Source organism: Nesoenas mayeri (genome assembly GCF_963082525.1).
Source record: "Nesoenas mayeri genome assembly, chromosome: 35".
Classification (NCBI taxonomy): Eukaryota; Metazoa; Chordata; class Aves; order Columbiformes; family Columbidae; genus Nesoenas; species Nesoenas mayeri.
In genome coordinates this window covers 393,126-420,598 of record NC_137576.1, presented here as the reverse complement: position 1 = coordinate 420,598, position 27,473 = coordinate 393,126, and the positions used below count along the sequence as shown (strand labels likewise).

At 66.3% G+C, this 27,473-nt stretch overlaps 3 protein-coding genes across 3 annotated transcripts in view; 2 read left to right on the top strand and 1 right to left on the bottom strand.

The window, feature by feature from the left end:
* The window catches only part of LOC308051272 (signal-induced proliferation-associated 1-like protein 3), a gene marked incomplete at its 3' end in the record, with an annotated part of 7,818 nt that extends 5,025 nt beyond the window's left edge, over positions 1 to 2,793 (top strand). Inside the window, exons 6-7 of the mRNA XM_080361633.1 lie at positions 2,272 to 2,414; positions 2,673 to 2,793. Of these exons, the coding sequence (XP_080217759.1) occupies positions 2,272 to 2,414; positions 2,673 to 2,793 (264 nt within the window). The remainder of the gene's footprint in view (positions 1 to 2,271; positions 2,415 to 2,672) is intronic.
* MARK4 (microtubule affinity regulating kinase 4) lies at positions 2,712 to 17,074 on the top strand. The gene is given in 21 exon segments (XM_080361632.1): positions 2,712 to 2,919; positions 5,018 to 5,206; positions 6,112 to 6,165; positions 6,273 to 6,321; positions 6,398 to 6,463; positions 6,878 to 6,948; positions 7,703 to 7,759; positions 8,512 to 8,748; positions 10,144 to 10,263; positions 10,672 to 10,771; positions 10,847 to 10,956; positions 11,769 to 11,888; positions 11,890 to 11,920; positions 12,663 to 12,712; positions 12,714 to 12,785; positions 13,443 to 13,543; positions 14,254 to 14,383; positions 14,385 to 14,500; positions 15,280 to 15,359; positions 16,112 to 16,156; positions 16,884 to 17,074. Coding segments are annotated over 21 exon segments (1,914 nt in total). The 5' UTR covers positions 2,712 to 2,868; the 3' UTR covers positions 16,949 to 17,074.
* A 2,154-nt stretch (positions 17,075 to 19,228) lies between these two features.
* On the bottom strand, positions 19,229 to 27,226 carry CKM (creatine kinase, M-type; the record flags this gene model as incomplete). Its single annotated transcript, XM_080361603.1, has 7 exons — positions 19,229 to 19,554; positions 20,601 to 20,790; positions 21,226 to 21,349; positions 24,088 to 24,259; positions 25,041 to 25,173; positions 26,001 to 26,155; positions 27,034 to 27,226. The coding sequence occupies 7 exons, from the start codon at positions 27,224 to 27,226 to the stop codon at positions 19,376 to 19,378; spliced, it is 1,146 nt and encodes a 381-aa protein (XP_080217729.1). The 3' UTR covers positions 19,229 to 19,375.
* Between the last annotated feature and the right edge of the window lie 247 nt (positions 27,227 to 27,473).

Here is a 27,473-nt window from a genome sequence, read left to right as displayed (position 1 = left end):
GTGGCACCCAAAGGGATAGAGGGGACCCAGGTGGCACCCAAAGGGACCCTGGTGGCACCCAAAGGACCCCGGGTGGCACTAAAGGGACCCGGGTGGCACCCAAGGGACTCAGGTGGCACCAAAGGGATAGAGGGGACCCGGGTGGCACCCAAAGGGACCCCGGTGGCACCCAAAGGGATAGAGGGGACCCAGGTGGCACCCAAAGGACCCCGGGTGGCACCCAAAGGGACCCCGGTGACACCCAAAGGAATAGAGGGGACCCCGGTGGCACCAAAGGGACCCCGGTGACACCCAAAGGGATAGAGGGGACCCCGGTGGCACCAAAGGGACCCCGGTGACACCCAAAGGGATAGAGGGGACCCAGGTGGCACCCAAAGGACCCCGCACCCCACACGTACCCCTGGGTGGTGACGCCGGGCGCGTGGCGGCAGCTGCGGTGACAGCGGTGACAGCGGTGACAGCGGTGACAGCGGTGGCCGTGGGGACAGCGGTGGCGGTGACAGTGGGGACAGTGGGGACAGTGGGGCCAGCGGGGCCAGCGGGGCCAGCGGTGGCGGTGGCAGCGGTGGCAGTGGGGCCAGCGGTGACAGTGACAGCGGGTGCGGTGGTGGCGGTGGTGACGGTGACAGTGGGGCCAGCGGTGACAGTGGCAGCGGGTGCGGTGGCCGTGGGGGGGTTTCCTGAGGAAGCGCCTCCCCGGTGTCGCCTCCCCCGGCGGGGCCGGGGTCAGCGCGGTGCCACCTCCCGGTTCCGCTGGGTCACCGGCCGGGGGGGACGCGGGGGACGCGGGGGACATGGGACACGGGGGGACACGGGGGGACACGGGGGACATGGGACACGGGGGGTGAAGGGGGACGCGGCGGGGACATGGGGAACGCGGGGGGTGGGGACACGGGGGACATGGGACACGGGGGACGCGGTGGGGACACGGGGAACGTGGGGGGTGCGGGGACACGGGGGGACACGGGGGGACATGGGACACGGGGGGTCAAGGGGGACGCGGGGGGTGTGGGGACACAGGGGACATGGGACACGGGGGAACTCGGGGGGTGTGGGGACACGGGGGGACACGGGGGACATGGGACACGAGGGAACGCGGGGGGTGTGGGGACACGGGGGGACACGGGGGACATGGGACACGGGGGAACGCGGGGGGTGTGGGGACACGGGGGACATGGGACACGGGGGGACACGGGGGACGCGGGGGGGTGGGGACACGGGGAGACACGGGGGGACATGGGACACGGGGGGTCAAGGGGGACGCGGGGGGTGTGGGGACACGGGGGACATGGGACACGGGGGGACACGGGGGACGCGGGGGGGACACGGGGGGACATGGGACATGATGGGACGCGGCGGACACGGGGGACACGGGGGACATGGGACATCGGGGGACACGGGGGGGACACGGGGGACGCGGGGGGGACACGGGGGTACACGGGGGACATGGGACACGGGGGACATGGGGGGACGCGGGGGGACACGGGGGGTCAAGGGGGACGCGGGGGGTGCGGGGACACGGGGGGACACGGGGGGACATGGGACACGGGAGGTCAAGGGGGACGCGGGGGGTGTGGGGACACGGGGGATATGGGACACGGGGGAACTCGAGGGGTGTGGGGACACGGGGGGATACGGGGGACATGGGACACGGGGGACGCGGGGGGTGCGGGGACACAGGGCGACATGGGGGACATGGGACACGGGGGGACACGGGGGACATGGGACACGGCGAGTGTAGGGACACGGGGGGTGTGGGGACACGGGGGACATGGGACACGGGGGGACACAGGGGGGACACGGGGGAGGGACACGGGGGGACACGGGGGACATGGGACACGGGGGGACATGGGGGGACACAGAGGGACACGGGAGGACACAGGGGGACACGGGACACGGGGAGACACGGGGGACATGGGACACGGCGGGTGTAGGGACACGGGGGGTGTGGGGACACGGGGGGTGCGGGGACAGAGGGAACAAGGGACCCCAAATGGCACAAGGGACCCCAAATGTCACAGGGATGGGACCCTGGGGACACCGGGGACCCCACTGGGGACACCGGGGACCCCAAGTTACATGGGGACAGGACCCCAAATGTCACAGGGACGGGACCCTGGGGACACAAGGGACACAACTGGGGAGACAGGGGACCCCAAATTACATGGGGACAGGACCCTGGTGACACGGGGACCGCATTGGGGACACAGGAGACCCCAAATGTCACAGGAACGGGCCCCCGGTGACTCGGGGGTTAACACCCGCCCGCAGCCGATTGGCCAGCACAAGCAGCCAATCGCAGAGCAGCCCCGGCGCGGGGCCCCGCCCTCGCGGAGGGGGCGGGCCGTGCTGTCTCCATGCCAGGGCGCGGCCAATAGCAACGAGCGGCGGCCGCGCCCGGAGCCTCCTCATTGGCCAGCGCGGCGTTCGGGGCCGGGACCAACCACGCCCTGTTTAAACCAAGCGGGGACGGGGCGGGGGGGGCGGTGCCCTTTTGTGCCCCACGCGTGTCCCCCCCACGGTGGTCACACCCGCAGATCCTCCCACCTCCCCTTGACCCCCCAAACTCCCCATTCCCCCCAAAATCAACCCGTAATCCCCCTAAATCAACCCCAAATCAATCCCGACTCCCCCCCCCCCCCGCAATTCCCGGGTGCGCCGCGCCTTTAAAGGGGCGTGGCCACGCCCGCTTCCGGTTCCGGTGTGGGCCCGGCCCGGCCCATGGCCGCCCGTCCCGGTCCCGCTCCCGGTTCGGCCTCCGAGCGCCCCGGCCCGGCCATGGGCTCCCGGTAGCGGCCCGGCCGGGCCCCCCCGCCCGCCCCGGGCCCCCCCGCGCCCCCCCGGGCCCCCCCGCGCCCGCCGGCCGCGATGTCTTCGCGCTCCGCCCTGGCGGCGGGGAACGAGCGGAACGCGGACGCGGTGAGCGGGGGGTGCCGGGGGGGGGGGTTGGTACGGGGGGGGGGTCGCGTTCGTACCGGTTTCTAGCGGGTTAGTACCGGGGGGGTGGCGTTAGTACCGGGTTAGTACGGGGTGTCCCGTTAGTACCGGGTTGTACTGGGGGGTCTCGTTAGTACCGGGTTAGTACTGGGGGGGGTCTCGTTAGTACCGGGTTAGTACTGGGGGGGTCTCGTTAGTACCGGGTTAGTACTGGGGGGGTCTCGTTAGTACCGGGTTAGTACTGGGGGGGTCTCGTTAGTACCGGGTTGTACTGGGGGGGGGTCGCGTTAGTACCGGGTTAGTACTGGGGGGTCCTGTTAGTACCGGGTTAGTACTGGGGGGGTCCCGTTAGTACCGGGTTGTACTGGGGGGGGTCTCGTTAGTACCGGGTTAGTACTGGGGGGGTCGCGTTAGTACCGGGTTAGTACTGGGGGGGTCTCGTTAGTACCGGGTTAGTACTGGGGGGGGTCGCGTTAGTACCGGGTTAGTACTGGGGGGTCCTGTTAGTACCGGGTTAGTACTGGGGGGGTCCCGTTAGTCCCGGGTTAATACGGGGGGGGTCCCATTAGTACCGGGTTAGTGCTGGGGGGGTCTCGTTAGTACCAGGTTGTACTGGGAGGGGTCGCGTTAGTACCGGGTTAGTACTGGGGGGGTCTCGTTAGTACCGGGTTGTACTGGGGGGGTCCCGTTAGTCCCGGGTTAGTACTGGGTGGGTCACGTTAGTACCGGGTTGTACTGGGGTGGGTCCCGTTAGTACCAGGGTGGAGGCTCTCATTAGTCCTGGGTTAGTATTGGGGGGGTTGTGTTGGTACCAGGTTAGTACTGAGTTAGTCCCGGGTTAGTACCAGGGAGGTCCTGTTAGTCCCGGGTTAGTACTGGGTTAGTCCCGGGTTAGTATTGGGTTAGTCCCGGGTTAGTACCGGGGGACACTGGGTGGGACCGGTTTGTACTGGGCGGGGGCAGATGCTACCGGGGGACCTGGGGGGGCCGTGTGTCCTGGGGAGGGGTCTCAGCCACACTGGTTCCCCCATGAGGGGCTGTGGGGTCTGGGCTGTCCCCATGTCCCCAGGTGTCACCACTGTCACCCCCGTGTCCCCGAGTGTCACCGCTGTCACCCCATGATGGGCTGTCCCCATGTTCCCGGGTGTCACCACTGTCACGCCCGTGTCCCCGAGTGTCACCGCTGTCCCTGGGGTGTCACCGCTGTCCCTGGGGTGTCACCGCTGTCCCCAGGTGTCACCGCTGTCCCTGGGGTGTCACCATGTCCCTGTGTCCCCAGCTGGGCGGCAGCTGCTCTGGCTGGTCCAGCCGCTTGCTGGGCTGTGCCTGTGTCCCCATGTGTGTCCCCGTGTGTGTCCCCACGTATGTCTATGTGTCACCCCGTGTGTGTCCCCATGTATGTCCTTATGTTTCCCTATGTCTCCCCGTGTGTGTGTCCCCGTGTGTGTGTCCCCGTGTGTGTGTCCCCATGTGTGTCCCCATGTGTGTCCCCATGTGTGTCCCCATGTGTGTCCCCATGTGTCTCCCCCCGTGTCTCCCCATGTGTCTCCCCATGTGTCACCACATGTATGTCCCCATGTGTCCCCATGTGTGTCCCTATGTCTCACCATGTATGTCTTTATGTGTCGCCATGTATGTCCCCATATCTCACCGTGTGTGTCTCCATGTCTTACCATGTATGTCCCCATGTATGTCCCTATGTGTCCCTATGTGTGTCCCCATGTCTCACCATGTGTGTCCCCATGTCTCACCCTGTATGTCCCCATGTGTCCCCATGTCTCGCCATGTACGTCCCCACATGTCACCACATGTCCCCATGTCCCCAGGTGGGCGGGAGCCGCTCGGACAAGCCCCCCGGGTTGGGGGGGCCGCCCGCTGGGCTGTCCCCATGTATGTCCCCATGTCTCACCATGTATGTCCCCATGTGTCCCCATGTCTCACCATGCGTGTCCCCATGTCTCACCATGTATGTCCCCATGTGTCCCCATGTCTCACCGTGTATGTCCCCATGTATGTCCCATGTGTCCCCATGTCTCACCATGTATGTCCCCACATGTCACCACATGTCCCCTGTCCCCAGGTGTGCGGGAGCCGCTCGGACAAGCCCCCCGGGTGGGGGGGCCGCCCGCTGGGCGCGCGCTGCCGCAACTCGGTGGCCTCGTGCCCCGAGGAGCAGCCGCACGTGGGCAACTACCGGCTGCTCAGAACCATCGGCAAGGGCAACTTCGCCAAGGTCAAGCTGGCCCGCCACGTCCTCACCGGCAGGGAGGTGGGACCCGGGGGGAATGGGGGGAAATGGGGGGGAAATGGGGGTCCCGGGGGGGAAATGGAGGGAGAAATGGGGGTCCGGGGGGGAAATAGGGGTCCCAGGGGGAACTGGGAGGGAGCTGGGGGGAGAAATGGGGGTCCCAGGGGGAACTGGGAGGGACTGGGGGGTCCTGGGAGGGAACTGGGGGGGGGAAATGGGGGTCCCAGGGGGAACTGGGAGAGACTGGGGGGTCCTGGGAGGGAAATGGGAGGAGAAATGGGGGTCCCAGGGGGAACTGGGAGGGACTGGGGGGTCTTGGGAGGGAAATGGGAGGAGAAATGGGAGTCCCGGGCGGGGCGGGGGGGAAATGGGGGTCCCAGGGGGAACTGGGAGTGATGGGAGGGGACTGGGAGGGAAATGGGGGAAGAAATGGGGGTCCCAGGGGGAACTGGGAGGGAAATGCGGGGGGAAATGGGGGTCTGAGGGGAACTGGGGGGAGAAATGGGGGGGAAATGGGGGTCCCAGGAGGAACTGGGGGATCATGGCGGGGAACTGGGAGGGACTGGGAGGGAACTGGGGGGGAACTGGGAGGGACTGGAGGGTCCTGGGAGGGAAATGGGGGGAGATATGGGGGGCTGGGGGGGAAATGGGGGGGGAAATGGGGGTCCCAGGAGGAAATGGGAGGGACTGAGGGGGAAATGGGAAGAGAAATGGGGGTCTCAGGGGGAACTGGGAGGGACTAGGGGGGGAACTGGGGGGAGAAATGGGGGTCCCAGGAGTAACTGGGGGCTCTTGGGGGGGAACTGGGAGGGACTGGGGGGTCGTGGGGGGGAACTGGGTGGGGAAATGGGGGTCCCGGGGGCAACTGGGAGTGATGGGAGGAGAAGGTGACGCTGTGGGGGTGTCACCGTCTGTCCCCCCCATAGGTGGCCATAAAAATCATCGACAAGACGCAGCTGAACCCCACCAGCCTGCAGAAGGTGGGGGCACCCATGGGTGGGGGGGGCACCCTTGGGTGGGGGGGGCACCCATTGGGTGTTGGAGGGGGGTCCCAACCCCCCCACTAACCCCTTGTGTCCCCCCCCAGCTGTTCCGCGAGGTTCGAATCATGAAGGGGCTGAATCACCCCAACATCGGTGAGTGGGGGGGCACCCATGGGTGGGGTGGGGGGCACCCATGGGTGCTGACCCCCCCCTCTTGGCCCCCCCGCAGTGAAGTTGTTTGAGGTCATCGAGACGGAGAAGACGCTGTATCTGGTGATGGAGTACGCCAGCGCCGGTGAGCCCCCACCCATGGGTGCTGACCCCCTCCCATGGGTGCTCATCCGCCCCCGGGCACCCTGACCCCCACCCATGGGTGCTCATCCCCCCCCGGGCACCCTGAACCCCTCCCATGGGTGCTCACACCCCCACCCATGGGTGCTGACCCCCCACATGGCACCCTGACCCCCCCCACATGGGTGCTGACCCCCCCACATGGGTGCTGACCCCCCACGTGGCACCCTGACCCCCCCCACATGGGTGCTGACCCCCCACGTGGCACCCTGGCCCCCACCCATGGGTGCTGACCCCCCACATGGCACCCTGACCCCCACCCATGGGTGCTGAGCCCCCAGGGCACCCTGACCCCCACCCATGGGTGCTGCCCCCCCCAGCACCCTGACCCCCACCCATGGGTGTCGTTGCCCCCCAGGTGAGGTGTTCGACTACCTGGTGTCCCACGGGAGGATGAAGGAGAAGGAGGCGCGGGCCAAGTTCCGGCAGGTGGGGACACTGGGGACACTGGGGGCTATGGGGACACTGGGGACATTGTGGGCTATGGGGACATTGGGAGCTATGGGGACATTGGGGGCTATGGGGACACTGGGGGCTTTGGGGACACTGGGGGGCCAAGTTATGGCAATTGGGGGCACTGGGGACATTGGGGGGACACTGGGGACGTTGGGGGTTATGGGGACATTGGGGGCTTTGGGGACACTGGGGGGCCAAGTTCTGGCAGGTGGGGACACTGGGGACATTGTGGGGGACACTGGGGACACTGGGGGCTTTGGGGACACTGGGGACATTGGGGGCTATGGGGACATTGGGGGCTTTGGGGACACTGGGGACATTGGGGGCTTTGGGGACACTGGGGGGCCAAGTTCTGGCAGGTGGGGACACTGGGGACAATGTGGGAGACATTTTGGGGGGGACACTGGGGCAGCAGGGGGGGCAGGTTGGGGATAATGAGGGGGACATTGGTGGCACTGGGGACACTGGGGAGCCAACAGATGGGGACATTGGGGACAGCAGGGGGGGCATTGGGGACACTGGGAGGACACGTTGGGGGGACATTGGGGACACTGGGAGGACATGTGGGGGCACATTGGGGACAATGGGGACACCGGGGGGGCCGTTGGTGGCAGTTGGGGACAGGGAGGGCTGGCACGTGGCAGCCGCACGTGGCCACCATCGATCCCCCTGCCCCGGGGCGGTGACATGGGGGGGAGACACTTGGTGACACCCGCGCTGTCCCCAGATCGTCTCGGCCGTGCACTATTGTCACCAGAAGAACATCGTGCACCGCGACCTCAAGGTGGGACCCGCTGACACCCCCGGGGTGACAATGGGGTGAAACCCCGCAGGGTGACAATGGGGTGACACTCTGTGGGGTTACGCTCCGTGGGGTGACGCCCCGCAAGGTGACAATGGAGTGACACTGTGCAGGGTGACAATGGGGTGACACTCCATGGGGTGATGCTCCGCGGGGTGACAATGGGGTGACGCTCTGTGGGGTGACACTTCACGGTGTGACAAGGGGGTGACACTCCGCGGGGTGACGCTCCGTGGGGTGACGCTCCGTGGGTTGACAATGGGGTGACGCCCCACGGGGTGACAATGGGGTGACACCCCACGGGGTGACAATGGGGTGACAATGGGGTGGCGCCCCGCGGGGTGACAATGGGGTGGCACAGTGTCCCTTGCTGTGGCTTTTCCGGTGTCCCTGTGCCATGGGGGGGGGCCTGGGATGGTGTCCCCAATGTCCTGGTGTCCCTGATGTCCCCATCCCGGTGTCTCCATCCCGGTGTCTCCATCCCGGTGTCTCCATCCCGGTGTCCCCATCCCCCGGTCCCCATCCCTGTGCCCATTCTGCTGTCCCCATCCCACTGTCCCCAACGTCCCCACTGTCCCCATTGTCCCCAGGCCGAGAACCTGCTCCTGGACACCAAGGCCAACCAGTGTCCCCAGTCTCCCCAACATCCCCCTTGTCCCCCTTGTCCCTAATGTCCCCAACATCCCCCTTGTCCCCCTTGTCCCCAACGTCCCCATTGTCCCCCCTGTCCCCAGGCCGAGAACCTGCTCCTGGACGCCGAGGCCAACATCAAGATCGCCGACTTCGGCTTCAGCAACGAGTTCTCCCCGGGCTCCAAGCTGGACACGTTCTGCGGGTCCCCCCCGTACGCCGCCCCCGAGCTCTTCCAGGGCAAGAAGTACGACGGCCCCGAGGTCGACATCTGGAGCCTGGGGGTCATACTGTACACCCTGGTCAGCGGGTCCCTGCCCTTCGACGGCCACAACCTCAAGGTGCCACCCTTTGTCACCCTTTGTCACCTTCTGGTACCCCCTAGTACCCCCTGGTACCCCCTGTCCCTCCTGGTGCATCTACCAGCAATGGGTGCCCCAAACCTGCCTGGGGACAGCACCCGTCCCTTGGGTGTCCTCTACACCCTGGTCAGCGAGTCGCTGCCCTTTGACGGCCACAACCTCAAGGTGCCACCCTTTGTCACCCTTTGTCACCTTTTGGTACCCCCTGGTACCCCCTGTCCCACCTTGTGTGTGTATCAGTGACGGGCACCCAATGGGGACAGCACCCGTCCCTTGGGTGTCCTCTACACCCTGGTCAGCAGGTCGCTGCCCTTTGACGGCCACAACCTCAAGGTGCCACCCCTTGTCACCCTTTGTCACCTTTTGGTAGCCCCTGGTACCCCCTAGTACCCCCTGGTACCCCCTGTCCCACCTTGTGTGTGTATCAGTGACGGGCACCCAATGGGGACAGCACCCGTCCCTTGGGTGTCCTCTACACCCTGGTCAGCGGGTCGCTGCCCTTTGACGGCCACAACCTCAAGGTGCCACCCCTTGTCACCCTTTGTCACCTTTTGGTACCCCCTGGTACCCTCTAGTACCCCCTGGTACCCCCTGTCGCACCTTGTGTGTGTATCAGTGACGGGCACCCAATGGGGACAGCACCCGTCCCTTGGGTGTCCTCTACACCCTGGTCAGCGGGTCCCTGCCCTTCGACGGCCACAACCTCAAGGTGCCACCCTTTGTCACCTTTTGTCACCCTTTGTCACCTCCTGGTACCCCCTAGTACCCCCTGGTACCCCCTGTCCCACCTGGTCCATGTACCACCAATGGGTGCCCCAAACCTGCCTGGGGACAGCACCCATCCCTTGGATGTCCTCTACACCCTGGTCAGCGGGTCCCTGCCCTTCGACAGCCACAACCTCAAGGTGTCACCCTTTGTCAGCTTTTGTCACCCTTTGTCACCCCCTGGTACCCCCTGTCCACTCCTGGTGCCTCCTGTGCTGTCTGGTGTGTGTATCAGTGATGGGCACCCAAATGGGGACAGCACCCATCCCTTGGGTGTCCTCTACACCCTGGTCAGCGGGTCCCTGCCCTTCGACGGCCACAACCTCAACGTGTCACCCCTTGTCACCCTTTGTCACCTTTTGTCACCTCCTGGTACCCCCTAGTACCACCCTGGTACCCCCTGTCCCACTTGGTGTGTGTGTCAGTGATGGGCACCCAAATGGGGACAGCACCCATCCCTTGGGTGTCCTCTACACCCTGGTCAGCAGATCCCTACCCTTCGACGGCCACAAGCTCAAGGTGCCACCCTTTGTCACCCTTTGTCACCCTTTGTCACCCGTTGTCACCCGTTGTCACCCGTTGTCACCCGTTGTCACCCGTTGTCCCCAGGAGCTGCGGGAGCGAGTGCTGCGCGGGAAGTACCGGGTGCCCTTCTACATGTCGACCGACTGCGAGAACATCCTGCGCCGCTTCCTGGTGCTCAACCCGGCCAAGCGCTGCACGCTCGAGGTGACACGGGGACACTGGGGGACACTGGGGACATCGGGGGACATTGGGGACACAGGGGACATGGGGACATCAGGGAGAGGGGGGACACTGGGGACATGGGGCTGGCACTGTCCCTCCTGGTGCTCAACCTGACCAAGCGCTGCACGCTGGAGGTGACATGGGGACACTGGGGACATTGGGGACATCGGGGGACATGGGGGACATTGGGGATAGGGGGGACACAGGGGACATGGGGTCAGAGGGGACACGGAGGGGACACTGGGGACATGGGGTCAGGAGGGGACACTAAGGGACACACACAGGCTCAGGGGGGTCCCCAGGGCTGGGGCTCACATCCCCCCCAGTGACACCCGCGTTGTCACCCGTTGTCACCCGTTGTCACCCGTTGTCACCCGTTGTCACCCGCAGCAAATCATGAAGGACAAGTGGATCAACATCGGCTACGAGGGGGACGAGCTCAAGCCCTACAAGGAGCCCGAGGAGGACTTTGGGGACACCAAACGCATCGGTGAGGTGACAAAGCCACCGGGGGGGACGGTGGCACCAGGGGACGTCCCCTGAGTGTCCCACGGTGTCCCCACAGAGGTGATGGTGGGCATGGGCTACACCCGCGACGAGATCAAGGAGGCGCTGAGCACCCAGAAGTACAACGAGGTGACGGCCACCTACCTCCTGCTGGGCAGGAAGAGCGAGGTGCGGGGACACCGGGTGACAGCGGGTGACAGCGGGTGACACTGGGTGTCCCTGTGTCCTTTGTCCCCTGGAGGAGGTCACAGTGTCCCTGTGACACCGGGTGACAGCGGGTGACACTTGTGTCCCTTGTCCCCTGGGGGAGGTCGCAGTGTCCCGGTGACAGTGGGTGACACTGAGTGACAGCAGGTGACACCAGGAGACACTGGGTGACATTGAGTGACAGTAGGTGATACCAGGTGACACTGGGTGACATGGGTGACACAGGTGGAGGCCGGGGAGTCACGTACAGGCAGCAGCCTGTCCCTGGCGCAGGTGACTCTGGGTGACTCTGGGTGACACCGGGGTGACTCCGGGTGACAGGTGGAGGCCGGGGAGTCGCGTACAGGCAGCAGCCTGTCCCTGGGCGCAGGTGACTCTGGGTGACTCTGGGTGACTCTGGGTGACACCCGGGTGACTCCGGGTGACAGGTGGAGGCCGGGGAGTTGCGTACAGGCAGCAGCCTGTCCCTGGCGCGGGTGACTCTGGGTGACTCTGGGTGACTCCGGGTGACTCCGGGTGACACCGGGTGACTCCGGGTGACAGGTGGAGGCCGGGGAGTTGCGTACAGGCAGCAGCCTGTCCCTGGCGCAGGTGACTCTGGGTGACTCTGTGTGACTCCGGGTGACACCGGGTGACTCAGGGTGACAGGTGGAGGCCGGGGAGTCGCGTACAGGCAGCAGCCTGTCCCTGGCGCGGGTGACTCTGGGTGACTCTGAGTGACTCTGGGTGACTCTGGGTGACTCTGGGTGACACCGGGTGACTCCGGGTGACAGGTGGAGGCCGGGGAGTCGCGTACAGGCAGCAGCCTGTCCCTGGCACGGGTGCGGGCGCCCGGCGAGGTGACAAACGGCAAAGGCGCCGCGCACACCAAGGGCCAGCGCGGGGCCCGGCGGCTACCACCGCCAGCGGCGCCACAGCGACTTCTGTGAGTGCCCGTGTCCCCCGTGTGCCCCGGGGTGGCCCCATGTTCCCCATGTCCCCTGGGGTGTCCCCATGTCACCTGGGTGGCCCCTGGGGTGGCACCATGTCACCCGTGTCCCCTGGGGTGGCCCCATGTCCCCCATGTCCCCTGGGGTGGCCCCGTGTCCCCTGGGTGTCCCCATGTCCCCCATGTCCCCCGGGGTGGCCCCATGTCCCCCGTGTCCCCTGGGGGGGCCCCATGTCCCCCCATGTCCCCTGGGGTGTCCCTTGTCCCCTAGGCATGTCACAGTGTCCCCTGGACTGTCCCTTTGTCCCCTGGTGGGGGTCACAGTGTCCCCTGGGCTGTCCCTGTGTCCCTTGTCACCTGGGGGGGGGTCACAGTGTCCACTGCGCTGTCCCCTTGTCACCTTGGCGGGGGGGGTCACAGTGTCCCCTGGGCTGTCCCTGTATCCCTTGTCCTCTTGGGGGGGGGTCACAGTGTCCCTTGTCCCCTTGGGTGAGGGGGCTCACAGTGTCCCCTGGGGGTGCCCCTGTGTCCCTTGTCCCCAGGGAGGGGGTCACAGTGTCCCCTGAGCTGTCCCCTTGTCCCCTGGGGGGGGTCACAGTGTCCCCTTGGAGGGGGGGTCGCAGTGTCCCCTGAGCTGTCTCCTGGTGGGGGGGGGTCACAGGTGTCCCCTTGGCGGGGGGGGTCACAGTGTCCCCCCGGGCTGTCCCCAACCCCCCCCGTGTCCATGTCCCCCCCCCAGGCGGCCCCTCTCCCCTCCCCGCCCCCCCCAAGCGCAGCCCCACGAGCGGGGGGGGGGGACGCGGAGCTGAAGGACGAGCGGCTGCCCCCCCCCCCGCAAGGGGCAGCTGCAGCCTCGGGGGGGGGGGGGCCGGGGGGGGCGCCCCCCCCCTCCAGCCCCCATGGTCAGCAGCGCCCACAACCCCAACAAGGCCGAGATCCCCGACCGCCACAAAGGACGGGGGCAGCACGGTGGGGGGGGGCGCCTGGGGGGGGGGCGGGGCGTGGGTGGGGGGCATGGGGTGGGGGGGCACCCTAGGGTTGGGGGGGGGCCATGGGATGGAGGGGGTACTCTGGGGTGGGGGGGCCCTGGGTGGGGGGGGCCGTGGGGGTGGGGGGGCACCCTGAGGAGGGGGCCATGGGGTGGAGGGGCACCCTGTGGGAGGGGGGGACCTTGGGGTGAGAGGGGGGCTCTCTGGGTGGGGAGGGCACATTGGGATTGATGGGTTGGGGGGGCACCTTGGGGGTGGGGTTGGGGCCCTGGGGTGGGAGGGGCCACCTTAGGGTGGGGGGGGCACCCTGGTGGGTGGGAGAGGGGGGGCACATAGGGATTGGGGGGTGGGGGGGGGCTATGGAATGGGGGGGGCACCCTGGGGTTGGGGGGATTTTGGGGGGGACCCTGGGGTGGGGGGGGGGCACATTGGGGATTGGGGGGGGGACACTGGGGTGGGGGGGCACCCTGGGGTGGAGGGGGCACCCTGGAGGGGGTCAGGGGCTGATCTGTGTGTGTGTGCCCCCCCAGCCCAACCCCCCCCCCCAGCGCCATGGGCCGCAGGAACACGTACGTGTGCGGCCGAGCGCCCCGAGCGGCCCCCCCCTGCTGCACAACGGCAAGGAGAACAGGTACCCACCCCAAAACCGTCCCCCCCGTGTCCCCCCCGTGTCCCCCATATCCCCATGTCCCCCCACGTCCCCCCGTGTCCCCCATATCCCCATGTCCCCCCACGTCCCCCCGTGTCCCCCATGTCTGCATGTCCCCCCATGTCCCCCCATGTCCCCCCATGTCCCGCCATGTCCCCCCATGTCCCCCCATGTCCCCCCCATGTCCCCCCCATGTCCCCCATGTCCCCCCCATGTCCCCCCATGTCCCCCCCATGTCCCCTGACCTGTGTGTCCCATGTCCCCAGCTCAGTCCTGGGTTGGGGTCCCACCATATCCCCCATATCCCCCATATCCCCCATATCCCCCATATCCCCCATATCCCCCATATCCCCCATGTCTCCCCATATCCCCCCATGTCCCCATATCCCCCCATGTCCCCCCCCTGTCCCCATGTCCCCCATGTCCCCCATGTCCCCCATATCCCCCTATATCCCCCATGTCCCCCCATGTCCCCCCATGTCCCTATATCCCCCACGTCCCCCACATCCCCCCACATCCCCTGTCCCCATGTTCTCCCATGTCCCCATATCCCCCATGTCCCATGTCCCAGTGCAGTCTGGGTTGGGGTCCCCATGTCCCCGCCATGTCCCCCCCGTATCCCCCCCATATCCCCCATGTCCCCCCATGTCCCCCATGACCCCCATGTCCCCTGACGCGTGTCCGTGTCCCAGCTCGGCGCTGCGGGGCGCCCCCCCGTCCCCCCGGCTGGCTCGCGGCTCGGGCGCCCGCAGCACGTTCCACGGGGGGCAGGTGCGGGAGCGCCGGGGCGGGGGGGACAGGGGCAGCGGCCCCCCCGGGGGTCCCCCCCGCGTCCCCTCCCCCGGCGCTGCCCCCCCGAGGCCGCCGCCCCTCCCCCACAGCCGCGCCCGCGCCACCCTCCAACCTCTTCAGCAAACTGACCAGCAAGCTCAGCCGCAGGTGAGCCTTCCTCACCCTCAGCTTCATCCTCATCATCATCCTCCTCCTTATCATCCTCATCTTCATACTCATCATCCTCCTCCTCCTTATCATCATCTTCCTCCTCCTCATCCTTGTCTTCCTTCTCCTCATCTTCTTCCTCATCATCCTCATCTTCATGCTCATCATCCTCATCCTCCTCCTCCTCATTATCATCATCCTCATCTTCATCCTCATCCTCCTCATCCTTCTCCTCCTCCTCCTTCTCATTGTCCTCATCATCCTCACTACCCTCATCTTCCTCCTCCTCATCTTCCTCCTCCTCATCTTCCTCCTCCTCATCTTCCTCCTCCTCATCTTCCTCCTCCTCATCTTCCTCCTCCTCATCTTCCTCCTCCTCCTCATCTTCCTCCTCCTCATCATCTTCCTCTTCCTCATCTTCCCTCCTCCTCATCTTCCTCATCTTCTTCCTCCTCATTGTCCTCATCATCCTCACTACCCTCATCTTCTTCCTTCTCCTCCTCATCCTCCTCATTCTCCTTCTCATCATCACCATTTCCTCCTCATCACCTTCCTCCTCATCCTCATCTTCCTCCTCATCCTCATCTTCCTCATCTTCCTCATCCTCATCTTCTTCCTCCTCATTTTCTTCCTCCTCATTATCACCCTCATCCTCATCTTCATCCTCCACTTCCTCACCTTCTGTTCATCTTCCTCAGCACCTTTCTCTTACTCTCTCCGCTCTTCCTCTCCTTCCTCCTCCTCCTCCTGCCGGTGCTGCGGTGGGGCTGTTGTTCCAGGGTCACTCTTGACCCGTCCAAGCGCCAGAGCTCCAACCGCTGCGTCTCGGGCGCCCCCGCGCCCCCCGGAGCCAAGATCCGTAAGTGCCCCCAGTGTCACCAGTGCCACCACTGACCATCCCAGTGTCCCCAGTACCATCCCACTGACCATCCCAGTGCCACCAGTGTCACCAGTGACACCAGTGTCACCAGTGACCATCCCAGTGACTGTCCCAGTGCCGCCAGTGACCCCAGTGACCATCTCAGTGCCACCAGTGACCATCCCAGTGCCACCAGTGTCACCAGTGACCGTCCCAGTGACCATCCCAGTGTCCCCAGTGCCCATCCCAGTGCCCCCGGTGCCACTAGTGACCATCCCAGTGTCACCAGTGACCATCCCAGTGACCGTCCCAGTGCCCCCAGTGACCGTCCCAGTGCCACCAGTGCCCCCCAGTATCACCAGTGACCATCCCAGTGCCACCAGTGACCATCCCAGTGCCATCAGTGACCATCCCAGTGCCCCCAGTGCCCCCAGTGCCCCCAGTGCCCCCAGTGCCCCCAGTGCCCCCAGTGCCCCCAGTGCCCCCCAGTGCCTGTGCCTTTGCTCCTGTCCCTTCTCTCTCTCTGCTCTTGGTCTTTACTGTCGCTGGGGGGGTTTTGGGGGGTGTCCCCCAAATTTGGGGGGAGGTGGAGGGGGTCCTGGTGCTCAGTTGCGTGTCCCCCCACACCCCCATTGTGTCGTGCCCCCCCCATTGTGTCATGTGCCCCCCCCATTGTGTCGTGCCCCCCCCCCATTGTGTTGTGCCCCCCCCATTGTGTTGTGCCCCCCCCCATTGTTTTGTGCCCCCCCCAGGGTCACAGACGAACCTGAGAGAATCGGGGGACCTGCGATCGCAAGGTGGGTCCTGCCCCCCAAATCCCCCCCCCCACTGCCCTATAGCCCCCATACTCCCTGTATACCCACCTATGGCCCCCATACCCCCCTATAGCCCACATACCCCCCCCATATTCCCCGTATACCCCCCCATAGCCCCCATACTCCTCGTATAGCCCTTATAGCCCACGTACGCCCCCTATAGCCTCCATACTCCTTGTATACCCCCCTATGGCCCCTATACTCCCCTATGGCCTCCATACCGCCCCCATACCCCCTATAGCCCCCATACTCCCTGTATCCCCCTCCCATAACCCCCCCATACCCCCCTATAGCCCCCATACCTCCTATAGCCCCCATACTTCCTGTATCCCCCCCTATGGCCCCCATAACCCCCCATAGCCCCCTATAGCCTCCATACCCCCCCTATAGCCCCCATACTCCCTGTATACCCCGCTATGGCCCCCATACTCCCTGTAGACCCCCCCCCCCCCCCATAGCCCCCATACTCCCCGTATACCCCCCTACAGCCCCCATACTCTCTGTATAACCCCTTATAGCCAACATACCCCCCCTATAGCCCCCCATACTCCTTGTATACCCCCCCTATAGCCCCCATACTCCCCGTATATCCCCCCTATAGCCCCCATACCCCCTATAGCTCCCATACTCCCTGTAGACCCCCCTATGGCCCCTATACCACCCCATACCCCCCTATAACCCCCATTACCCCCCCCCACCCCCCCCACAGTCGCCATCTACCTGGGGATCAAGCGCAAGCCGCCCCCCGGCTGCTCCGAGGCGCCGGGCGTGTGACGGTGACAACGCCAGTGACGGTGACAACGGTGACGGTGACGAGACCCCCGGCCGGGGGGGCCCCCGCCGGACCCCCCCCCCCGGCCCCCGGCCCCCCCCCGTGCCCCGCACCCCCCCGCCCCGCGCCGGGGGGGGACCCCCAGTTCTGCCGCTTCCAGCCCCGCGTCTGCCGGCTCCAGCGCCTGGGGGGGGGGGTCGCCAGGGGGGGGGCGGGGTGGGGGGGGGGCTGACGGGGGGGGCCACCGGTTTTGGGGGACGCGGTGACGAACTTTGGGGACGCGGTGATGAACTTTGGGGACGCGGCAGCGCGAGTGGCGGGGCGCGTGCAGCTCTAGGGAAACCCTCCCCCGGAAATGGGGAACCCCCCCCGGAGATGGGGAATCCCCCCTGGAGATGGGGAATCCCCCTGGGAATGGGGAACCCCCCCCCCCCGGAAATGGGGAACCCCCCCTGGAAATGGGGAACCCCCCCCGGAGATGGGGAATCCCCCTGGGAATGGGGAACCCCCCCCCCCCACGGAAATGGGGAACCCCCCCCGGAAATGGGGAACCCCCCCCGGAGATGGGGAATCCCCCTGGGAATGGGGAACCCCCCCCCCCGGAAATGGGGAACCCCCCCCCGGAGATGGGGAATCCCCCCTGGAGATGGGGATCCCCCAAAAATGGGGAATCCCCCCTCTGGAGATGGGGAAACCCCCCTGGGGGATGGGACCCCCCCCCCCACCTCGTTCTGGGGTGCATCCAGCTCTAGGGAACCCCCCCCAACATGGGGAACCCCCCCTGGAGATGGGGAACCACCTTGGAAATGGGGAACCCCTCCAGAAATGGGGAGACCCCCTTGGAGATGGGGAATCCCCCCTGGAATGGGGAACCTCCCCGGAAATGGGGGATCCCGCCTGGCGATGGGAACCCCCAGGACGCACCAGATCCAGCGCTGGGACCCCCCTGGAAGCACCAGGACCCCCCCGGGGGGGCACCAGAGCTGGGACCCCCCCAGGACACACCAGGACCCCCCCAGGACGCACTGGATCCGACACCGGGTCCCCCCCACGGTGACCTTGACCCTGGCGTCCCCTTGGGGACATCGGCACCTTTGGGGTCCCCCCCACGTGTCACCAGCCCCACGACCTTGGGGACATCGGTGCCAAGACCTTGGGGACATCAGCTCCAGGACCTTGGGGACCCTCATCTCCAGGACCTTGGGGACATCGGTGCCAAGACCTTGGGGACCCTCATCTCCAGGACCTTGGGGACATCGATGCCAAGACCTTGGGGACATCGATACCAGGACCTTGGGGACATTGGTGCCAAGACCTTGGGGACATCGATACCAGGACCTTGGGGACATCGCTGCCAAGACCTTGGGGACCAACCAGCCTTGGGGACATCAGCTCTGGGACTTGAGGGACCACCAGCCTTGGGGACCTTGGGGACATGAGCTCGGGCCCCCCCGGCTCTAGGACCTTGGGGACATGGGTGTCCCCAAGCTTGGGGACATTGGCTCTGGGACCTCAGTGTCCCCCAGCCTGGGGACCTTGGGGACATCATTGGGGTCCCCCAGCTCCAAGATTCGGGGCTCAGTGTCACCTCCAGCCCCCCCATGGGAACTGTCCCCAAGCCCTGGGACGGGCCCCCCTCGGTGTCACCCCCTCGGTGTCACCCCCCCGGTGTCACCCCCCCCCCCGTCCCCGCCCCCCCACCCCCCCCCGGCACATTTTTAAGTTATTCCTGCCCTGGGCTGTACCCCGACCCCCCCCCAATAAACATAGGAAACCTGGTGGTGTCACCGGGACCCCCCAGTGTCACCACGACCCCCCCAGTGTCACCAAGACCCCCCTGGCACTGGGACCAGCAGCATTGGGACCGGTCTTGGGGTGGGGGGGGGGGTTCCCCAAGGTTGGGGGGGGGGCGGGGGATGCCCCCCAAATCCACCCCGGACGCCTGGGTCCATGGCAGGGACCAGCAGCATTGAGATCCATCTTGGGGGGGGGGGAAGTCCTAAATTTGGAGGGAGTCCCCAGTTGAAGCGGGAGGGTCCCAGTTCAAAGGGGGGGTCCCAAGGTTGAGGGGGTGCCTGTGCCCCCCTGAGTCCACCCGGACGCCTGGGTCCACAGCAGGGACCAGCAGCATTGGGACCGATCTTGGGGGGGTGGTCCTGAGTTGGGGGGGGTGGTTCCCGAATATGGGGGGGTCCTAAGCTGGGGGGGGTGCCTGTGCGCCCCCCCCCCCCCCCCCCCCCCCAAACCCACCCGGACGCCTGGGTTCACAGCAGGGACCAGCAGCGTTTATTGAGGCTGGTCCTGGGTGGGGGGTCCCCAGGTTTTGGGGGACAATTCCCCAAGGCGGGGAAGGGGTCCCCCAAGGTGGGGGGGGTGTCCCCAGGAGGGGGGTGTCCCCAAGGGGGGTGTCCCCAAGGGGGAGTCCCCCCCTATTTCTGGGCGGGCATCATGTCGTCGATGGGCTGGTTCTGCTCCAGCTTCTTCTCCATCTCCACCATGAGCTTCACCCCATCGACGACCATCTGCACCTGCTCCACCTCCGAGAAGCCCAGACGGTCGGCGTTGGAGATGTCGAACACGGCCCCCACGGCCGCCGTGTCCACCCCCCCTGGAAACGGGGCGGCATCAGCACCCCTGGGTGCCCCACGGCACCCACAGAGCACCCACAGCATCCTATAGCATCCTATGGCATCCCATAGCATCCCATGGCATTCCATAGCACCCACTGGCCGGTCGGCGTTGGAGATGTCAAACACACACCCTTGGGGTCCAGGTCCTCCCCGCCCTGAACCCCCGAAAACGTCACAGGGGACCCAGGCGTCCGGGAGACAGAGACAACCCGCCCAAAGCCCCGACTAACCAGCTCAAAAGGGACCCAGGTGTCCGGGCACCCCAATTCCCCTCATTGTCCCACCACTATATCCCCATGTACAGGGGTGCCATGTCTACCCGGGTACAGGGGTGCCAGGTCTACCCTGCTATAGGGGTGCCAGGTCTACCCGGGTACAGGGGTGCCAGGTCTACCCCGCAATAGGGGGGACAGGTCTACCCCACAATAGGGGTGCCAGGTCTACCCAGCTATAGGGGTGCAAGGTCTACCCAGCTATAGGGGTGCCAGGTCTACCCCGCAAATAGGGGGGACAGGTCTACCCCACAATAGGGGTGCCAGGTCTACCCAGCTATAGGGGTGCCAGGTCTACCCTGCAATGGGGGTGCCAGGTCTACCCCGCAATGGGGGTGCCAGGTCTACCCAGGCACCTATGGATCCTACCAGGATCCTATGGCACCCTAGAGCATCCTATGGCATCCTAGAGCATCCTATGGCACCCTAGAGCAACCCATAGCACCCACTGGCCGGTCGGCGTTGGAGATGTCGAACACGGCGCCCCACGGCCACCCTTGGGGACAGGGACACCATGAGCACCCCGGGGTGCCCCACAGCACCCACAGAGCACCCCACGGTGTCTTATAGCACCCACAGAGCACCCTATAGCATCCCACAGCTTCTGGAGGCGCAGGCAGGTCAGGGTGTCCTTGGTGTCCCATCTCCCCCCAGTGTCCCCATGTCCCCCAATGTCCCCATGTCCCATAATGTCCACATGTCCTCTTGATGTCCCAATGTCCCCCAGTGTCCCCCGATGTCCCCAGACCCACCGGTGCCGCGTTTCTGGAGGCGCAGGCGCTTGAGGATCTCCTCGAACTTGGGGTGCTGGCTGAGCTTGGGCAGGCGCACGTGGACGCCCCCGCGCAGCCCCGTGCCCAGGTTGGACGGGCAGGTCAGGATGTAGCCCAGGTGCTCGGTCCACATGAACGGGTGACCCGCCTTCTTGAAGATCTCCTCGATCTGCGGGGACACGGGGACGTCGTTGGGGACGTTGGGGACATTGGGGGCAATGGGGACAATGGGGGCATTGGGGACACTGGGGACATTTGAACATTGCTCCTCATATCCCCAGGACCCTCCATGTCCCCCTGTGTCCTCCAAGCCCCTCACACCCTCATGTCCCCCCCATGTCCCCAATGTCCCCCATGTCCCCAAGACTCTCCATGTCCCCACCATGTCCCCAATGTCCCCCCCATGTCCCCATGTCCCCCATGTCCCCATGCCCCCCATGTCCCCAAGACTCTCCATGTCCCCCCAATATCCCCCATGTCCTCCTGTGTCCCCCAAGACCCTCATGCCCCCATGTCCCCCCAACGTCCCCAACATCCCCAACATCCCCAACGTCCCCAACGTCCCCAACACCCCCGATGTCCCCAACGCCCCCGATGTCCCCACCTTCTTGAGGCCGACGCAGAAGCGCCGGAACACCTCCTTCATGTTGCCGCCCTTCTCCATGGAGATGACGCGCAGGTGATCCTCCTCGTTCACCCACACCAGGAACGTCTTGTTGTCATTGTGCCTGGGGGGGGGGACAGTGTCACCCACACCATCGGGACCCCCCAGAAAACCACGGGACCCCCCCAGGACACCCCCGGACCCCCTGGAGACCACCAGGACACCCCAGGGACCCCCCATGGGACCCCAGGGAAGCCACAGGACCCCCCCAGGGACCCCCCTAGGACACCTCAGAGACCCCCCCCCAGGACACCCCAGGGACCCCCCATGGGACCCCCCCCCCAGGGCCCCCCAGGGACCCCCCCCAGGACGCCTCAGAGAGCCCCACAGGACACCCCAGGGACCCCCCCCCCAGGACACCTCATGGACCCCCCCCAAGAGCTCCCAGGGACCCCCCCCCCCCCAAAGGACACCCCAGGGACCCCACATGGGATCCCAGCAACCCCCCCCCAGGACACCCATGGGACCCACATGCGACCCCAGGGACCCACACAGGACACCCCAAGGACCCCAGGGACCCCCCGCCCAGGGACCCCCCCAGGATGCTCTAGGGACCCCCCCCAGGACACCCCAGGGACCCCTCCCAGGACACCCCAGGGACCCCTCCAGGACACCCCAGAGACCCCCCCCCAGGATACCCCAGGGATCCCCCATGGGACACCCCAGGGACCCCCCCCCACCAGGACCCCCAGGAACCCCCCCAGGACACCCCAGGGAACCCCCAGGACACCCCAGGGACCCCCCATGGGACCCCCAGGGACCCCCCCAGGACACCCCAGGGACCCCCCATGGGACACCCCAGGGACCCCCACAGGACACCCCAGGGACCCCCCCATGGGACCCCCAGGGAACCCACCAGGACACCCCAGGGACCCCCCCATGGGACCCCCAGGGAACCCACCAGGACACCCCAGGACCTCCACAGGACACCCCAGGGACCCCCTCTTGGGACCCTCAGGGACCCTCCAGGACACCCCAGGGACCTCCCCAAGGACCACCCCCATGGGACCCCCAGGGACCCCCCCAGGACACCCCAGGGACCCCCCAGGACACCCCAGGGACCCCCCATGGGACCCCAGAGACCCCTCCAGGACACCCCAGGGACATCCCAGGATACCCCAGGGACCCCAGGGACCCCCCCCAGGATACCCCAGGGACCCCCTCCAAGACACCCCAGGGACCCCCCCAGGACACCCCAGGGACCCCCCCCCAGGATACCCCAGGGATCCCCCATGGGACACCCCAGGCACCCCCCCCCCAGGACCCCCAGGAACCCTCCCCAGGACACCCCAGGGACCCCCCCCGGGACCCCCAGGGACCCCCCCAGGACACCCCAGGGACCCCCCCCCAGGACACCCCAGGGACCCCCTCAGGACACCCCAGGGACCCCCCATGGGACCCCAGGGACCCCCCCCAGGACACCCCAGGGACCCCCCCGGGACACCCCAGGGACTCCTCCATGGGACCCCAGAGACCCCCCAGGACACCCCAGGGACCCCCGCCATGGGACCCCAGGGACCCCTCCCAGGACACCCCAGGGACCTCCCATGGGACCCCAGGGACCCCACCCAGGACACCCCAGGGACCCCCCCATGGGACCCCAGGGACCCCCCCCCCCAGGACACCCCAGGGACCCCCCCGGGACACCTCAGGGACCCCTCCATGGGACCCCAGAGACCCCCCAGGACACCCCAGGGACCCCCCCCATGGGACCCCAGGGACCCCCCCAGGACACCCCAGGGACCCCCCATGGGACCCCCGGGGAGCCCCCCTAGACACCCCAGGGCCCCCCCCATGGGACCCCAGGGACCACCCCCGGGACACCCCAGGGACCCCCCATGGGACCCCAGGGACCCCCCCCGGGACACCCCAGGGACGCCCCCCATGGGACCCCAGGGTCCCCAACACCCTTCCCATTGGCCCCCATTCTTGAGGTGCCCCCAACACTTGGGTGTCCCCAACACCCTTCCCATTGGGCCCCATTCTTGGGGTGTCCCCAACACCCATCCCATTGAGCTCCATTCTTGAGGTGCCCCCAACACTTGGGTGTCCCCAACACCCTTCCCATTGACCCCCATTCTTGAGGTGCCCCCAACACATGGGTGTCCCCAGCACCCATCCCATTGACCCCCATTCTTGAGGTGCCCCAAACACGTGGGTGTCCCCAGCACCCATGCCATTGAGCCCCATTCTTGAGGTGCCCCAAATACGTGGGTGTCCCCAGCACCCATCCCATTGAGCCCCATTCTTGAGGTGCCCCCAAATCTTGGGCGCCTCCAACATCCTTCCCATTAGGACCCATTCTTGAGGTGTCCCCAACACCCTTCCCATTGGGACCCATTCTTGAGGTGCCCCCAACTCTTGGGTGTTCCCAACATCCCTTCCATTGGGCCCCATTCTTGAGGTGCCCCCAAATCTTGGGCGCCCCCAACATCCTTCCCATTGAGTCCCATTGTTGGGGTGACCCCAACACTTGGATGTCCCCAACATCCTTCCCATTGGGACCCATTGTTGTGGTGTCCCCAATACCCCCCGCAAGTGCATCCCCAACACTTGGGTGTCCCCAATACCCTTCCCATTGGGACCCATTCTTGGAGTGTCCCCAACACCCTTCCCGTTGACCCCATTCTTGAGGTGCCCCCAACTCTTGGGTGTCCCCAGCACCCATCCCATTGGGACCCATTCTTGAGGTGTCCCCAACATCCTCCCAATTGAGCCCCATTCTTGAAGTGCCCCCAACACGTGGGTGTCCCCACCCCCTCCCCATGTCCCCCCCCCCCCATTTCCGGCCCCCCCGCGCACCAGATGCCGCGGGCGTCGGGCCAGTCGCGGGCCATGCCGGACGCCAGCAGCAGCGGCGACACGGGCTTGTCGAACAGGAAATGGTCGTCGATGAGCTGCTGCTGCTCCTGCTCCGTCATGTTCTTCAGCGGGTAGTACTTGCCCTTGAACTCGCCCTCCAGGCTGTTCAGGGCTGCGGGGAGGGGGCGTGGTCAGTGCAGGCCCCGCCCACGGCCGCGGAGGCCACACCCACAAGCATCAGACCACGCCCGCAGCCGCCGAGGCCCTGCCCACATCCCTCAGACCACGCCCACAGAGGCGCAGGCCCCGCCCACCGCCGCACAGGCCACACCCACAACCATCAGACCACGCCCGCAGCCGCCAGACCCCGCCCAGGAATAGCGAGGCCACGCCCACCTCGGGGATGCCCCCTCCTCCCCGGGAGGGGCCGCTGCACTTGGCCACGCCCACCCATCGCTAGACCACGCCCACAAACAGCAAGGCCAGTCCCACTAATAGACCACACCCACCAATAGGGAGGTGGTGCCCACTTGGGAGGCCACGCCCACAAACAGCGAGGCCACACCCACCAATAAGGAGGTCGCACCCACGCCCGGATCCTCCCAGAAAACGCCCCCGCCCACCTTTGTCTCCAAGCCACGCCCACCAATGGCCACGCCCACCCTCACCCACCCCCACACAACCCTAGGTCATGTCCCCAGCCCTTGGCCACGCCCCACAAAAACCACGCCCAAACCCCGCCCCTGCACGTGGGTGTGGCCACATATTTGCTCACCCACACCCCAAAGTCACGCCCACCTCCACCCAAACCCCGCCCCCTATACAAACCACACCCATCCCATCCAAACCACGCCCGCCCACAGAGCCCCACCCCGCGAAGCCCCGCCCTGCGAAGCCCCGCCTCGTGAAGCCCCGCCCCCGGAAGCCCCGCCCCTCGAAGCCCCGCCCCTCACCGGAGACGGACAGCTTCTCAATGGCGCGGCGCTCCCCCCGGCTGCAGTGGGGGGGGAGGGAATAGCCCTTGATGCTCCGCCCCGTGCGCACGCGGCTGCTCAGCACGTACTTGGGGTCCAGGTCCTCCCCCCCCTGAACCCCCCAAATACGTCACAGGGGACCCAGGCGTCCGGGAGACAGAGACAACCCACCCAAAGCCCCGCCCAAGCGGCTCAAAAGGGACCCAGGCGTCCCCAAAGAGCAGGAGGGACTCAGGCGTCCGGGCACCCCAATTCCCCTCATCGTCCCACCACTATGTCCCAGGTGTGCTATAGGGGTGCCAGGTCTACCCCGCAATGGGGGGGGGGGTGCAAGGTCTACCCCGCAATGGGGGGTGCCAGGTCTACCCCGCAATGGGGGGGATGCAAGGTCTACCCCGCAATGGGGGGTGCAAGGTCTACCCCGCAGTGGGGGTGCAAGGTCTACCCCGCAATGGGGGTGCAAGGTCTACCCCGCAATGAGGGGTGCAAGGTCTACCCCGCAGTGGGGGTGCAAGGTCTACCCCGCAGTGGGGGTGCAAGGTCTACCCCGCAATGGGGGTGCAAAGTCTACCCCGCAATAGGGGTGCAAGGTCTACCCCGCAATGGGAGTGCAAGGTCTACCCCGCAGTGGGGGGGTGCAAGGTCTACCCAGCAATGGGGGTGCCAGGTCTACCCCACAGTGGGGGTGCCAGGTCTACCCCACAATGGGGTGACAGGTCTACCCAGTAATGGGGTGCCAGGTCTACCCAGGGGGACCCAGGTGTCCGGCCGTCCCCTCCCCTTGCCCAGAGGGACCCAGGTGTCCAGGCGCCCCCCTCCCCGCCCCCGGAGGGACCCAGGCATCCAGCCACCCCTCCGACCACCCCCTCCCTGTCCCAGGAGGGACCCAGGCGTCCGGCCACCCCCTCCCCTGTCCGGAGGGACCCCGGCGTGTGGGACCTTGAGGTTCTCGTGGTTGAGGTCGGTCTTGTGCTTGTCGGTGGGCTTGTAGCCGCCGTGCCGGTCCTGGATGACGGGGTCGAAGAGATCCTTGAACACCTCGTACGACTCCTCGTCCCCGGCCACGCAGCCCACGGTCATGATGAACGGGTGACCTGCGCGAACGCCAGGGGGCGCTGGCTGCGGGGACGGGGGGGGCTGGGGGGGACTGGGGGGGACTGGGATTGGGATGGACTGGGAACGGGAACGGGAACGGGAATGGGAATGGGATGGAATGGGAATGGGATTGGGAATGGGAGTGGGAAGGGAATGGGAAGGGAATGGGAGTGGGATGGGAATGGGATGGACTGGGAAGGGGAAGGGGACTGGGAAGGGGAAGGGGAATGGGATTGGGAATGGGATGGAATGGGAATGGGAATGGGATTGGGAGTAGGAATGGGATGGACTGGGAATGGGAGTGGGAATGGGATGGAATGGGAACGGGAATGGGAATGGGATGAGAATGGGAATGGGAATGGGAATTGGACTGGGAGTGGGAGTGGGAGTGGGAACGGGAGTGGGAGTGGGAGTGGGAGTGGGAATGGGATGGAATGGGAATGGGAATGGAAACAGGAATGGGAATGGGATTGGGAGTGGGAATGGGATGGACTGGGAATGGGAATGGGAGTGGGAGTGGGAATGGAAACAGGAATGGGAATGGGATGGACTGGGAATGGGACTGGGAATGGGAATGGGAATGGAATGGGACTGGGAATGGGAATGGGAAGGACTGGGAATGGGAATGGGAGTGGGAATGGGAACAAGAATGGGAATGGGATGGGAATGGGACTGGGACTGGGAATGGGAATAGGAATGGGAATGGGAATGGGAGGAACTGGGAACATGGTTTTAGGGACCCCCCCAGTCACCCTGGTGACCCCGGGGAGGGGGGGGACTTGAGGACCCCATGTGGGTTTTGGGGACCCCGGGTGGGTTGGGGACCCCAGGGTGGGGTTGGGGACCCCAGGGGCGTTCCGGGGTCCCGCGGACGCACCGGGGTTGTCGACGCCGGTCTGGATGACGTCGTCCAGGGTGAAGCCGCTGGGCGTCTCCTTGTCGCGCAGGCGCTTGTAGAGCTCGGGGGTCAGCACCTTGGCCATGTGGTTGTTGTGCTTGGACAGGTCGGGGAACTCGTCCTCGGCCGAGAACTTGAGCTTGTACTTGTTGTGGGTGTTGCTGAACGGCATCGCGGCGCTGCGGGGACACGGGGACAATGGGGACATGGGGATAGCGTGGGGACATGGGGACGCCAGGGGGACATGGGGACAGGGGGATATGGTGGGGGACAGGGGGACATGGTGTGGGACATAGGGACATGGGGACACGAGGACATGGTGTGGGACATGGGGACATGGTGGGGGACATGGGGACATCAGGGGGACATGGGGACAGGGGGATATGGTGGGGGACAGGGGGACATGGTGGGGGACATGG